The sequence below is a fragment of the Paramormyrops kingsleyae genome, chromosome 5, assembly GCF_048594095.1.
Source record: "Paramormyrops kingsleyae isolate MSU_618 chromosome 5, PKINGS_0.4, whole genome shotgun sequence".
Lineage (NCBI taxonomy): Eukaryota > Metazoa > Chordata > Actinopteri > Osteoglossiformes > Mormyridae > Paramormyrops > Paramormyrops kingsleyae.
The window spans coordinates 28,743,492-28,758,843 of NC_132801.1; the positions used below are offsets into that span (position 1 = coordinate 28,743,492).

Consider the following 15,352-nt stretch of genomic DNA (forward strand, 5'->3'; position numbering starts at 1 on the left):
AATTGCTGGCATGGCATTAAAAGTCAGCATAGCTAAGTCACACTCGGGGCAGAAGCGTAGGGCCCTCATGACTGCCCTCGGGGTCCTGTAGTCTGAAGGCTGGTAGTGTGTACATAAGCGTAATTATCCCAGATTTATGGTTTGCGCGCCGATGTTCCGCAATCCTGCAGAACACATCCGAGTCTGAAATTATACGTCCTGTGATTCGAGCTGTGGGGCACAGACTTCCCGGCGTTTCTCGAGAGCCTTCGAGAACATTTTTGAGAAATAATTGGGAAAATGTTCAAGGTGCATCTGCGCTTTTCAGTTGAAGAGATTTAACTTGGAAGCTAAGATCCCCTGATAAGGGAAGCATATAACAATTAAAACAGGGCCTGGTTATAGCTGGCAGAGCCGCAGGCGGGGGGGGTGACTGGATTGTCTCAATGGAGAGAAGAAGGCATCCGATAGGAGATGTGTGACAGCAATTGTGCTGCATGAAAGGCCCCCCCGGTGGCCAGCGTTCAGACGCAGGGTGTTTGTTAGCCGCACATGTCGTTCCGGCCGGGCACAACACTAACCGCGTGCTTTCTGCTGAGCCAGTGGGGAACTTCTCAGGGCGCTATATTTGGCTTCCAGGGGCACGAGCGGCAGCCATGGGGTGTGACGTCCACGCAGGCCCTTGGCAGACTCCGCACTCAGCTCCACGGTGCCCTCAAGGACTTCAGAAGGAGGTGGAAGACTGGCAGGCAAGGCTGAGGGGGATGCGATCGCATTGCCATCCATGTCCCCCGCCTTGTCGTCAGTGACCCCCTGCGGTGACGTGTGGATGCTGTGTGCCATCCCGCAGGCCGTGTGGCGGAGAACCTTCCTGCATCCCTCCGTCCAGTGGTCCAGCCCGCACTGGCCCAGTGTCCTGCTTACCCTGCTGTGTGCTCTGGCTGTGCTGGGCTGCCACGCCGCCAGCCACCACCGCAGGAATATCCTCGCCAGTAGGGCTCACAGCAGAAGCGGCCAAGTGCCTCCCTTTCAGGATTATGCAGGAGCTTTGTGTGGCAGGGTGCCGTCGGACGGCAGCCCGAATGCACGGCATTGTCATTCAAGCGCCATGTGTCCGTGCGAAGCCCATCGCCATGGCGTCCATTGGAGCCGAGGGGCCACTGTCACTGTCACCTGCTCGCAATCTCTGTTATAGGCTTTCCTGGACCCTGTGCTATATCCGTGCTCGCTATTTTGACAGAGACGCGTTCGTACGGATGTCTATTGTTTTAGGTGTTCCAAGAACAAAACGTATCGCTTCCTTCCTGTAATAACATTTTAACGGTCAGAGAAAAATAGTACTTCAGTTTAACCATTAAAATGGCACTAAGTCTCTGATATAAATACCAAAAAATGACATACTGTACACAGCTGTGGGCAAAGAGGATTTGTAAGAGACATGTGGTTTTGTGACGATTGTAGTCAGTGATTATGAGCTGATGGAATGAATCTGAAATGCTGAAATGAAAACTGAAAATCCTGAAACGAAAGCGGGACAATGGCTCCTCGCTGCCCTGTTCGTCTCAAAAAAAACAAAGATTCATGAGCCCAGCCCCCCATCGATTCGTTATGCAGAAATGTTTGTATAAAGTAACAGTGTGATGGTGAACCTACAGTCTATACAGTTCTAACACTAACCAATAACCCTAAACCCTAACTCGAGCCTTAATACTAACCGTATCCATAACCTTACCATAAATTTACCTTGAACACTGTGCCCCAAAACCAATCCTAGCACTCACCCCAATGCTAACGCTAAACAGCTAAATCTAGAGGAACTGGGGCTGGTCAAAAAGCTCACGCGTCCCGAAGGTCACATTTATTTTCTTTAATTTTGTTAGCATGTGTTGGCAGATAAGGTTTAGCCGGTTGCACTGGCTGTGGGATTCAGGCCTTACACCACCTGCTCTCTGGCCTCATATTTTCCCCCAAATCTCTCCAAACTATGTGCTCCAGTGACAGGACGGCCCTTGCCGGCGGCTGTGCTCTTCTGCTCCTCCTAGTAGTGGGGGTGGGAGCCACGGCCCAGCTGCAGCGGCTATGGAGTGAGGAGGTGCCCCGCAGGCTGCAGGCCGTGCTGCAGCGCACGGAGGGTAGGCCTCATCTACAAGGCAGGCCCATGCCGGGTTTTGGGCCTACTTGGGGTCTCTCTAGGTTACACCGCTGTTGTTTTTTAAGAAGTCTTTTTGAAAGTAGGATAAAAGAAAGGACGCATATATGGACACTGGATTTGAAAACTTTTCTAAACTTTACTTAAAAAATGACTTGCCGGTGACTAATTTCGACACATACACAGGATGTGATATAATATACACAAATGCTACCTCCCCTTCAAGTTGTGAGGTTAATGGCGGAACGAAAGTCTAAAAAGTCATATTTATATAGCATGTTAGAAATTCCCTTCCTTCATGATCAGTAGTTTCACTCTGGCTCATTAATGTTATGACAATTTTCAGGACAGCTGCAGTCTAACATGAAATATCACAGCGTCACTCATAAGAGGGGAGCGTTTATACTTCACGCCAGTGCTGGGATAGTGCCTCTGAACACTGAAAATCATCACTTCAGAGACTATATATTGTTAATGAAAGGAGATTATTGGATGTGGCTTTGCAGATTTACTGCTGCAAGTGGCAAAGAATGATTCCTGATATCTCTGCATCCTCACATAATGCAAGCTGTTGCCAATAATTAAATTGAATTTGCACTTTATTAGACAATAATCATAACAAACTGCCAATTAGTGTCATGCAATATATGATATCCTCCTGAGACCCAAGGAAAAAGTGTCCTTCGATTTTAGATTTTTTGTGGAGGGAATAAGACATCTTACAATTTAGATTTTTTCAAATGTATTTTTATTTCTAATTTCACAGCATGTCCTCTTTAGTGTACAACGGGAATAAATATGTTTCCTTACATCAGTGAAAAGATAGATGCAAAAACAACATGTCCACTACAATGGACATAAATGAATGGGTGGGGTCTCAGGAGGATATAGCTTAAATGCTACAACAAGCTGCTTAGATATCCTTTCTGTAACTGTGATGGGCCTTTAATAATTATGTACAAATGGAACATTTTTTAAAAGGAAGTGAATATATAAGATTTATACACCCTTTGTTGTGTGATTCTTCAAGGACCAATTTATGAAGATGCGATGTAGAGAAACGCTTCATGACATCTAGATGTCTGATTGCGCTGCGCCTTTGTGGTTGCAGAGGTGCTGCGGTGTTTGCAGTCGTGCTACGCCGACCTGTTCGCCCAGCCCTCTCCCGCCGTCCCGCTGCAGTGGACCTATCGCGACGGCCGCCTGGTCAACCTGCCCGTCAGCCTACTGGTGGAGGGCGACATCATCGCTCTCAGGCCTGGCGCGGCGGCACCCGCGGAGCTGAGGGGTGTCCAGGTGGGGGCGCTGTAGCTGCAAGGCGAGAGCAAAAGCCAAGGCACATTGTGAGGTAGTGTGTTTGTCTGTGACAGGGAGAGCAGCATGTGGTGCTGTCCCCGCTGGACAGTTGCAGGCCCCGCCCACACAATCTCCTCAGGCCGCAGCTCTTCCGGGTGATCGGGACGCCGGCCGTGGACAGTACTCAGTGAGTGTGTGGCCCTGACTAACCACCCCCCCCCCACCCACCCCAGTGATTCATGCGCCTTCTGACCCTGTCCTGGTGACCCTCTGCTCCCACAGACGCTGCCTAGAGCTGGGGCAGAGGTGGCCAGCCACTGTGTTGGACAACGAGCGCTACGCCTTGCAGAGCCTGCTGGAGAGGGCTGGGGCTCGTGCTGGTGAGGTCATTTCCTGTCTCAAAATATGATATACAGGCAGGTGGGAATGCAAATGATACATAATAAAAATGAGGGGTGGGTGGGCTGAGCCGCTGTGCCTGTGATCAGAAGGTTGTTGGTTCAAGCCCTATTCTCGGCAGAATAGTCACATGTCTGATGTGCCCTTGATCAAGACCCTTATGCTCCCCAGATAAATGGCTCACCTTGCACTAAGACCCCAGGGTTTGCTCTCACCTGTATGTGTGTCTGTATCTCAAAGGAGAGCATGTTATATGGCAGTTATAATCAAAGAAGACGACTTTCTGGCCATGGAGGGGCGGGTGCCCATTAAAATCCATACCTGTTCTCACGTATGAGGCACTGCTGGTGCTGAACTCAGCTCGGTATTTTTTCAGTGCCCCAGGTGTGGCACCGTGGCCCGTCACTCTTCTGCAGTTACCGGTGAGTCACGCTCTTGTCACACACGTGCGGGGGAGGGGACAGATGCTGCAGTGGTTTTCCGCAGGAAGCTGCAAGCTGCATGTGAACGCAACACTGATGTGAGTGCAGCTCGATTAACCAGCAGCGAGCTAGACGATTGCACATGATTAGCCAACTGTGGGACAGCCGCTCGCATGCAATTAGCCAGCGCTGAGCTAGCCACTTGCACGTGATTGGTCGGCTGTGAGGTAGCCGCTTGCACGTGATTGGCCAGCTGTGAGGTAGCCCCTTGCACATGATTGGCCGGCTCCGAGCTAGCCAGTCATATCTGACTAGCTGGAGGTGAGCCAGCCCCGCACTGACTCCTCGTCCCTGAACGCAGGTGAGCGGCGTTCTGCCCCTGCTGCCTCTGCTCTTCCCCAGTGGGTACGTCACCTCCGCGATCCGCTCCTGACAGTGACCCCAGCGATGGTGTATGTGACGTGTCTCACTGTCTCCTGACGTGGAGGTCACCTTTCTTAGGAGATGTGGAGGGTGGTCTGCAGCAGCTTCCCCGGCCTCTGCCACACGGCCGGCCTCCTCCACAGACTGGGCTCCTTCAGCGCTCCCATCGCCGTTCATCTCCGTCACCCGGACTCACGCCCCGCGCGGAGAGCCGGCCCCTTCCGCACGGGTTCCCGCACGTGTGCATGTGTGCGCTCCGGTTCTGTGCCGTGCGGACAAACAAGGGGTTCTGTCATGGCCCAGCCCAAACCCGGAGAAGGTCCTCTTCTTCAGCCAGTCTGCTGGTAGCTGACTGGCTGAAGACCCCCCCCCCCGTCCTTTCTCGTCTCACAGAGCTTGCTGGCAGTGTGGAGCCTGTCCCCAGGCGGGGGCACAGACACCCACGTTCACCAGGCGGGGGCACACACCTGGCGGCAGCACAGCCGCTCGCTGTGGCCTCTGGGTCTGGCCGCCCAGCTGGCATCGTGCGACCAGGACACGGCGGCCGCGCTTTGTCACCTGACCGATCACCTGACCGATCACCTGACCGATCACCTGACCCACGTGGCCCTGCTGAAGAGCCGCCCGCGTTGCCAGCCTGTGTGCCCACCGTGGGGGCTGTACCAGTTGGCAAGGATTCCGGGTAACTGGCGTCTCTGAAGTCAGCTTCCATTCAGGATTAGACAGACTACAGCCGCATGACTCGTGTGTTGATAGAATGACTCGCCTTGTCGGTTTCTGCCTTTTTTTTGGAGATTTTATTTTACAGACTGATGACTCAGAAGTTATACATAGCTTTGCATTACTGTGTGTCCGTTATAGCTTAATTTCTCAGGTTCTTTATTTTTGAGCTTAAATCAGCGTGACGATCGCATTAACCCAGGAAACAGGGAGTGCCACTTGCACACAAACATTTAATAAATGCTGAGCTGTTTTACTTTACAGAATAAAGGAGAGATCATAAAGTAAGATGATTCTTTTTGTTGGTCCTTAAACCTAGAAAAAGCTCTCAGGCTGGAGAGCTGACAGGCGTATCCTGGTGATTAGTTACTTCATTTCCCCTGAGCTCTACTGATCAACAAATTCAGTGAAAAGAGAGAGACCGCAAACAATGTTTTATTTGCAAAAGATGGTTACTGCCTGATTTGAACCAAACTCCCGCCCAATCCCTTCAGGTGGAAACTAACCACAAGCAAAGATCACGAATCCTGTTGACTCAGAAGAGCGAGCATTATCAGTGTGAGAGTGGTCAATTCAACATGCTGATCCCCCTAAACCTCCCAGGCTCCAGGGGGCGCCAGACTTTTGCGACAGTCTGAGGCCAATGCCATGGACGACTCTCAGTCAGCTTCACTGTGCCTGTGTCTTTCCGGCAGGGTTTCGGCCTTCCGTCAAAGAGTCCTTCCAGCGCCGGATGAGCGTAGCCGCCTACGCTCTGCCTGCCGCGCCTGTACCCAGAATCTCGCCCCCTGGCAGCAGAAGCTCGTGTGCATGAGGAAGCTCCCCTTCTCCCACGTCGTCAGCCTGCTGGTCCATGACCGCAGCTCAGGTCGGACCTGGACGGACTCCCACTCAGGCTTATTTTGCCATTTGGTGTGTGTGAGTCAGATGTGTGGGATAATTTCACTGAAGGCTGTGGAGGTTTCCAGAACTTTACAACTTCACCGGATTCCCTGAAGCAGAGCCCCGCCAGACACACTTCCCCCTGTCGTTCTTCAACTATAACGTCTTAGTGTAGCAAAGAGAGTGCTGGGAGAGGTACAGAAAGTGCAGCATTGCACTGCCAATTCAAAGGCTGTGGGTTCGACACCCATACACTACTCATAAATTGAAACCCTTCCATTTACTGTAAGTGTCAGGTAAATGAGGAAATGTAATCCAGAGGTCAACAGTGGGTATTGTGCACAAGATCATTCAGTAAGTGACAGTCCTTTATATATACTATATATACATATGTATACTATATGTAGGTCAGCAGCCTGAGGTTTTGTACTAAACACTGCCTGTTGTGGTTTTGGGCTGTGGTGCATCACTATTGGTAAATGGTATAGGTGTGTTGTCTCACCAGGAAGGCTGCAGTTGTTCTCCTACGGTTCTGCTGATGTTATCATGGAAGCGAGCACTGAATTCTGGGATGGGGAGGACCTCCAGCTCCTCACAGATTCCGACAGGTCGACTCTCCTGCTCTTTCATCCTGCGGTCCGAGCTGTCCCCCTCCTCCCCCTAGCAAATCGGGTCACGCTGCATCTGATTGTGTATCTTCAGGAAGAAGGTGCTGGACTTTTACCGGAGATCATGTATGTCGGGTCAGTGCCTGGCGCTCTCATTCAAGCCCGTCATCCAGCCCCACGACCCGGAGACAGACGGGAAGTGCGTGGAGCTGCCACATGGACCACGGCCGACTCCAGCATGATGGGTAATGAGGCCGGGTGGAACCTCTCTGAGCCAGCGGGGTCTCTCCGGATGCGATGGGGATGCTCGCACTGCTAAGTGGGGCAACAACTGTACAGTAGGTGCTGGGGCAAAAGTGGTCCATGTCATCCCCTTCCAAATTTGCACCTATACCCTGCCTATACTAGCTGCAGCAGTTACAGATGATGAAAGTTAAGTAGCCTCCAAATATCATACCCATCATGCATTGCAGCAGTTAGCAAATACCACAAGCATGCTCTTTTCGTCAAATACACGCCTCATTACAAACTATTACATTTAACATTGTTTTAAGTACTGCACAAAATAATTATTGTGGTATGACTCCTACCATAATGAGATACATAAAAATGAGAGATATAAAAGCAGCATGTCACAACCTTGTGTTGTAGGTCAGTGCCTTAATCCTCACAAAGGTTTTGTATACATCAGAGGGTGACCCCTTGCTCCGCCCACCAGTTTGCCCCTGGCTCTGATCTCATTGGCTGATTCCCACCATGAATATGCACACTTGTCACACTTCAGGGGACGAGGCTGAGGAACAGCCATCAGGTCCAGGAAACCCCCTCCTTCCCTTGAAGGAGCATATCTTCCTGGGCCTGGTGTCCTCGCAGTACCAAGCCCGGCCAGACATGGTGTGACTCATCGCCAGCTGCAAGAGCGCCTGCATCCGCTTTGTCTACTTCTCCAAAGAGGAGGAAGTGAGGAGTAAGGTAGGAGTCGCTCTGTTTGCGCTGCTGCTGGGGGATTTTTGTTTTTCTTGAAGAGAAATAGAAATAGACTCCTTCCTCCGTAGCTTCCTTAAGATGGGGTTCAGTAAAGAAGTTTGCTGCCCCCCTATGGTCAGTTTTAGTAAAAGTTCAGTTCAGGTTTTACGTCTGTCATTCACGAAAGCAAGTGTCTTCCTGAGTTTACCGGTTGGCCTGAACTGGTTAGTTTGATCAACATTTTGGTCAGGGATGCCGAATGCCGTTTCCTGTGCCAATGGTGTTCGTCATCTTCCCAGCAATCTACACATTGCTGAATTTGCTCCATCAAACCTGAGAGAGTCTGTGTAGAGTGACCATCTGTACATGCACCAGCCTGCCAGCAGCTGCAGCAGCTTCCTGTTGACCTGGTGTAGGGCGCGGCGTGTGGGCCCAGCTCTCAGGCCTCCCCCGCGGCTCGCTGCAGGTGTTTGCCGAGAAGATGGGCCCGGAGACGGGCTGGAAGTGCCGCATATCGCTGCAATCAGACTGCCTCCCGCTGGACACCGAAAGCCTGGAGCACCCCGGCAGGGGGGCGTGCGGGGAGCAGGAATGCGGTGAGTCCACAGTGAGCCTCCAGGCCCGTCCTCCTTTGGGGCTTCGAAACGCGTACGAAACAATCGGCCTGATCACCAAGGATCGGCCATCAGATTGTTAAACAACTGGTGACCTGCATCTGTCCCCATTGCATTACATTCCACATTGCTGTTTCCAGTACATTCCAAAATGTATATTTCAAAGCCCTTTATCAGTATCAATTACTATACTGTGCTCTGTTTGCATGTCAATATCCCCATTGCATCCCATTTGTTTCTAATATATGCACTTGTTCTTATATCGTCTTGTCCCATCTTTGACTGCATTGCTGTCTGTTCTGTTGTCCCCCCCTTACTTCACCTTTCCCCTCCCCATGACAAGACAGGAAATCATAAATAATACTGTGGTAACAGCTATATTTATGACGCAGCTCCTGTTGGGTTATTCCACAGAATGCTGTAACTTGCTGTGAGACAGGGGCTGTGAAGCCCTGTTGTTTATTAGCCTAACAAACAATACAGATTGTTCTTGGTTCCACGTTCTGAATGTCCCTGTCGTGCTGTTCTCGGGGTCCCCATCTGTGCGATGTCCGCTCGTCCTTCTCCAGGGGACAGCCTCTTGGACGAGGATGTGAGGCACGTCGGCAGAGAGGCAGGACGTGCCCAGGACAGCGAGGGAGCTTGTCTGATTGAAGATTTGAACAGGGTGCGAGAGACAGCCGGTCGCAGGTCCTGCGTCCTCCATGTGCATTCACGCACGTTCCGAGTGAAAATTCCCCGACAATAATAATACAGCCCTTGTGGGAACATCTGTTCAGGGTGAAACACCTCATAATTTTTTTTTAGCAGATTTTATTCGGTCACCTTTTTTGGTCTGGGGTTGCGGTGTAAACGTCAATGAAAACTCCTCAGAGCGGTAGGTGGGAACAGCCGCATGCATGTCCCTCTGTGCATCTCCAGGCCAAGCTCCCGAAAGGCATGCAGAACATACGTCCCCACCTGGAGAACATCGATAACGTCCCCCTACTGGTGCCCCTCTTCACCGCCCAGGAGTATGCCCCATCCCAGCATGCTCCACTGTGTGTCATGTGCGCCGGCCTGACCGTTGGGGATGCCCTTCTCCACAGCCATGTGCGAGATGGTCCAGGTCATGCAGGAGTATGGAGAGGTGGTCTGCCGCCTGCGGAGCAGCCAGAACATTAACGTAACGCTGACGTAACGCTATACACCGTTAGACGTAGCTACAGACTCGCTGAGCCTTGCCACACATGGGGGCAGCCTGGTCGCCATCGCCATGGTAATGTGACGGTGCCCCCCGCAGCATAGCCCTGGAACCCCTCCTGCCCTCCAGCTATTGGACAGCTGCCAGCCCGCCTGCCACCCAGCTACCATGTGACCATTTGGCCCACAGCTTCCCAGCACAGCTCTCCAGCACAGCTCCCCAGCACAGCTCTCCAGCGCCCTCTATGGCCTCCCGTGCACCATTCGCCTGGGCCCACAGGACAACACCACCAACGCCCGGCTCATACAGCAGGTCCGGGGTCGGCTATAACCCCCCACTATCAGCCTTTGAAGAATCATTCTTCTTCCCTGTGGCTTCATTTGGTCTCTCCGTTCTCTCTCCCCTTCTCAAGGCCCACCACATGACAGCAGGGATCAGGAAGTGCTTTCTGTTCCTCTTACAGTGTCAGCTCTCTCTTGTCCTCCTCCAGGTGCCTTTCATTGGTACTTCTATAACATCCATTCATCATCCAACTATTTTCCTTGACTGCTTCCATCCGTCCTTCCATCCATCACTCCATCCATCCATCCATCCGTCCGTCCATAAGCCTGACCCATACAGGGCTGTGGTGTCCCCCCCCCACCCAAGGTGGCATCCTGTTTCCACCAGCAGTCTGCTCCTTATCTACACTCTCTGAGCCCATTTTTCCACCCAGATTCTGCCCTGCCCCCTCCCCTGAGCACCAGTGATGTGCTCGGTCTCTCCTGCCTCTACTTTCCTCTTATCAGGCAGGAGCTGCACTCGCAAAGGCCCCCGACAGCCTGGCCGGCTTCTGAGCCCCATGCCAGCGGCATGTTACATAAGCTGCCCACTGACATGCTGACATTGCTGAACTCCGGCTGCTCTGATGACTTTAGTTCACACGCAGAGACACTCTGATCTGAATCACTCACATGATGGATCGCATTCAGTATGTTGCTCAAGGACACAAGGTAGAACCTATAACTGGCTCGTCCAGGCCTGTAACAGGGCCATTCTGGGTACTGACCTGGAATTTCTCCAGTAAAAAAAATTAAGCTGTATAAACAGTTAAAATGTGAGCATCAGATACGTCATTTTCAATATAAAAGATCATGTATATCATTTTCATCAGTATTCCTGGTAAAGTGGATGTGAGGACTTCCCAATTCAAAGTTCAAGGATCTTTTATTACGTGTGAATAGTAACCAGGAATTACTTACTTGCATCACGCAGACCATAGTAACACATACTGTAAATACAATAAGTATGGCAGCTGGTGATAAACGACAATAAATAACAGAGAATAGCACTATCACAGACAACGCCATAAGCAACAACTTAGCATTCAGACCTGTAAGAGGTGCATTGTGTCTATCTGGGCAGTGTCAAGGTGTTAATGGTAGCAGATTCTCGTTTGGGCTTTAATCTGGGAGCTTCTTTTTGAAGCGAGTCTTTATCACATGACCCCTTCAGCTTGATATCGGTTCACACTCCAGTCTTCTGCTCGCTCTCCCCAGCGTCTCTCTCCTCTGCAAACCTACAGACGGATCCATCATGAAGGTTCTCACTGGAAAGAATGCTCGCTTTTTGCCTAAAAAGGTAGTGCGACCTAAGAGGGGACCTGCACCCCCGAAAGAGGCCTCTAGGCCCCCAGAAGGGGTGCACTGGTGTGAGCTGACATTGCCTTTCTGTCCCCCAGACCTAGAGATTGTTCATGCTGTACTTCCTGGTGAAGTTTGGCCCCACCGCGTGCATCTGCCTGACCTGTTTCTGCCTCATGCTGCATGGATTCTGCCTCCGCATAAACGTCTCCGACCCCCCTGGCTGCCATCTGGCCGCAGTGCTAATGTAAGCTTACTTCCATCCTGAAAAGTAACGCGTGTCCAATCGGCACCGATGCTTGTTGCCTGGAAACCGGAGTCCTTTCGCCCTTGGTACAGGAACTCCACGGACTCGTCCCCTGACTGGTTTGGGGAGCACTCTGACGGCCTCGCTCTGGCACAGAAGATAAGCGCTTTCTTCGTGCTGCTTTACGCCAGTGAGTGCAGGGACTCACTACGGCTCCTGTCATGGGTGTAGAATTAGAATCTGCCTCGGGCTTCCGTCAGGGGATGATGTTTAGGTGTGGAAAATGCACGTAGCCCACGGGGGCACATAGCCCACAGGTGGGGGGCGCTGTGTGGCTCAATGGGTTAGGATGCCATACCAGGGATTTGAAAGCCACTGGTTCAAATCCAACCATTGCTCAAGTAATTTCACTGTTGTGCCTTTGTGCAAAACTATTACCTATTGGCAGTGTGAACTTCCAATTGCTCCAGGGATGGACTGACCCTGCTTTCTCAGTTGTGCATTGCTTTGGAAAGAAGTATCTGTTACATAAGTGTAATGTGTTCCATTTCTGGATGGTCTGTGTTCCAGTGTCTACATCTGTGAGTCATGTCCACCACTCTGCCTCCATATGGAGGCAAAGAGTCCCTTCAACAACAGCTACTGGTGTGCAGCTCTCACTACTGTGTAGGTTCCTGTCATTCATATCTGCAGAGGTGTGAACTCTTTTCTGTGTAAAGGTGTATCTGGAGAATTTTTCTGTTTGGATTTTTTTTAATTCAGTTTTTATTTTTATATTATTTTCAATTTTCATTTGAAATCCAGTTTAGTTTTAGTTAGCTTTCAGTGTTCTTTATTCGAAAAATATATCTCTATCTAGTTTTAATATATTTCAGTTTCAATTAAAATTTTTAATTTGAATAATCATATGTCTAAGAACAGACTGAACGTTGTACTGCTATTTTATGTGTCTGGTCTTTAGAGAATCCACATGAATACACAGGGCACATTATGTCCTCAAAATGGACAAAATATGGTCCAGGTATTAAGTGATTAATTAATTTCACTAAATAGTATTAAAAATCGAAAGCTTGTTTAATGTTGGTTGTTAGTTTTGGAAGCAATGTTTTTCATTTAGTCATAGTTATTTTATTTCATCTATCCATTTTCTGCAACTGCTTGTCCATTTGTCATGGGGGGGGGGGGGGGGGCAGATCCTATGGGCACAAGGCAGGGAATAACCCAGGACAGGGCACACACACCGACCTGTGGGCAATTTGGGAACTCCAATTAACCTCAGCATGTTTTTGGATTGTGGGGTGGGGCACAATCCCATAGTACCCAGGAGAAACCCCATGGCGACACGGGGAGAGCATGCAAGCCCCACACACAGAGAACCCTGACAGAGACTCAAGCCCAGGTCCCGGAAGTGTGCAGCGACAGTGATGTCCACTGGACCACCCCGGCTGTCAAAATCACGTCTTATTTCAGTCTATGAAGATGATGTTTTAGTTTCCCTTAATGGTAATCATGGTAATTCTGTTAGCTATGTGACTCCTCATCATCAGCTGCTTCATTAGGAAGTTCATTAACCGCACCTCTGTCAGGAGTCTGCACCCCCCCTCTGATATGAAGCTTTCTTATGGGTGTTCAGGTTTCCATCCGGTCTGCGTCCATGCAGTGAGGCGGACCGGCGTTTCTAAATTGCCCATAATGTATGAGTCTGCATGTGCCCTGTGATGGACCGGCACCCCATCCAGGGTGTCCCCTGTCTCATGGCCTGTGATGGACCGGCACCCCATCCAGGGTGTCCCCTGTCTCATGGCTTGTGATGGACTGGTACCCTGGTCAGGGTGTCCCCTGTCTCATGGCCTGTGATGGACCGGCACCCCATCCAGGGTGTCCCCTGTCTCATGGCCTGTGATGGACTGGTACCCTGGTCAGGGTGTCCCCTGTCTCATGGCCTGTGATGGACTGGCACCCCATCCAGGGTGTCCCCTGTCTCATGGCCTGTGATGGACTGGCACCCCATCCAGGGTGTCCCCTGTCTCATGGCCTGTGATGGACTGGTACCCTGGTCAGGGTGTCCCCCTCCCCTGTGCACCACCCTGCCTGAGATGGGCTCCAGGCGCCACACAACCTTGCATTGGCTGCAATTCCCATGATTACTGGTTTAAATGGTAAAAATATATCTGTTGTTCTACAGGTCTGTGATACATGTGAGTGCAGCTGTAGGCTTCCACATCCTCGGGCAGGATCTGACCGCTCGTAACACTTTCTTCATGAGCGACATCTCGAAGGCCTCATGGCTTCTGGGTCTGCTCTGGCCACTCCCTCTGATCTGCATCAGTGAGGGAGCCAAGCTTCGCGAGATCAGGTGGGAGATTAGCCATAAAGGCAAGAAAACAAGAAATGTCAGCTCTTCATCCTCCCTCGATTTTTTTACATTTCCTGGTTTAACACAATTCAACTTTATCCAGCACTGCTACATAACCTTTATGGCTTTTAAGGATTTGGTTTATTTGTCCCAAAGTCTAATATGGAACAGCAGGTAAGAGATTCCTGTCCGGTGCTGTCGGGCTGCCTACTGGCCACCATGGAACGTGCAAGTGCACGCAGCTCTCCATTGCTCCATTGCAGCTCAGTGTTCTGACTGTGACTGCTAACTGCCTTTAAAAAAAAACCCAAAAAACACTCCATCCTCTCTTGCAGAATGAAGGTGAGGTATCAGAAACGACAGAAGCTGCAGTTTGACACCAAGCTTGGAATGAATTCTCCCTTCTAGAAAAATACACGAAATGGGTAGCACATTCCTGAACGACTGACTGCCACCCACTTTGTGTTTTGTGAAGATTGATAAAGACCAGTTCCTCTTACATGTTCAGGCTGGATGGTACCTACAGAAATGTTCTTCCATCCTCTGTCTACCAGCTTTGGTTTAGTAATACATACTATAAGAATGTACAGCGATATACAATATACACAGATATACAAAGCATGGTACTGATTCCAAATGTGAAACTGAGCTGGTATGTATAATAAAAATGCTCATTGTTTTAATTTCGTAGCCTAATTTTTATGTTTTAACAGAGTGTTTTTGCATTTTGTCATCTTTAGGACACAAAATTAAGGCAAAACCTTAAGTGCCTTAGTTACAGCACCACTCATTTATAAACAGTTAATTCATATTCATATTAATATCTCATATTAATAATGTAAGTTATCTTTAAGTATTGTGGTTATCATCATCATCAGAATTATGCCTGAATAAATAGTTTCTGGTTGACAGGCCCTGATCATAAATAGACAGAAGTAGGCAAAGAGATTCTTATGAGTTCATGCTTTAAAATACAAACTGCTGCAAAAGAAAATCATAACTGTGATAAAAACATGCCATACAATAAGGTGCAGGAGTGTCCTTACAGGTGGCTGGTTCTGACTGTCCTGCGGCGTTAGCTGACAGACTGTCAGGTGGGATGTGAAGTGAGCCGGTACTGAGAAAGTAAAACAGCGTAAATACAGGGTGTCTTCTTTCGAAAATATACCGTGGCGTGGGAACCAGACATGGCGATCATGCTGATAATGAGTCACGGGCCAGTGCGAGAAAGACACAAAAATGGCATTTACTGATGTACGCCAGACGCTCTGACAACTCACACCTGGTGGGCGCGCACACACACACACACACACACACACACACACATACACACATACATTATTTACAACAAATAACATTAAATATGATACATAACATTACAGTATAACACAATGCCAACAAAACACATGCAAATTACACACAGCTATTTACACTATGTACGTTTGGCACCTGCCCAGCATGCCTCACTGCCCAATGGGCACCCCCC

The 15,352-nt window shown here is 49.9% G+C and overlaps 1 protein-coding gene across 1 annotated transcript; it reads left to right on the forward strand.

The window, feature by feature from the left end:
- The first annotated feature begins 1,164 nt into the window (after positions 1-1,164).
- On the forward strand, positions 1,165-14,549 carry LOC111845581 (uncharacterized). Its single transcript, XM_072712537.1, has 13 exons — positions 1,165-2,111; positions 3,240-3,424; positions 3,499-3,611; positions 3,707-3,804; positions 5,062-5,350; positions 6,084-6,256; positions 6,776-6,878; positions 6,973-7,123; positions 7,663-7,850; positions 8,144-8,440; positions 9,028-12,176; positions 13,696-13,866; positions 14,202-14,549. Exons 1-8 carry the CDS (start codon positions 1,964-1,966, stop codon positions 7,118-7,120), a joined length of 1,257 nt encoding a protein of 418 aa, XP_072568638.1. The 5' UTR covers positions 1,165-1,963; the 3' UTR covers positions 7,121-7,123; positions 7,663-7,850; positions 8,144-8,440; positions 9,028-12,176; positions 13,696-13,866; positions 14,202-14,549.
- The last annotated feature ends 803 nt before the right edge of the window (positions 14,550-15,352 follow it).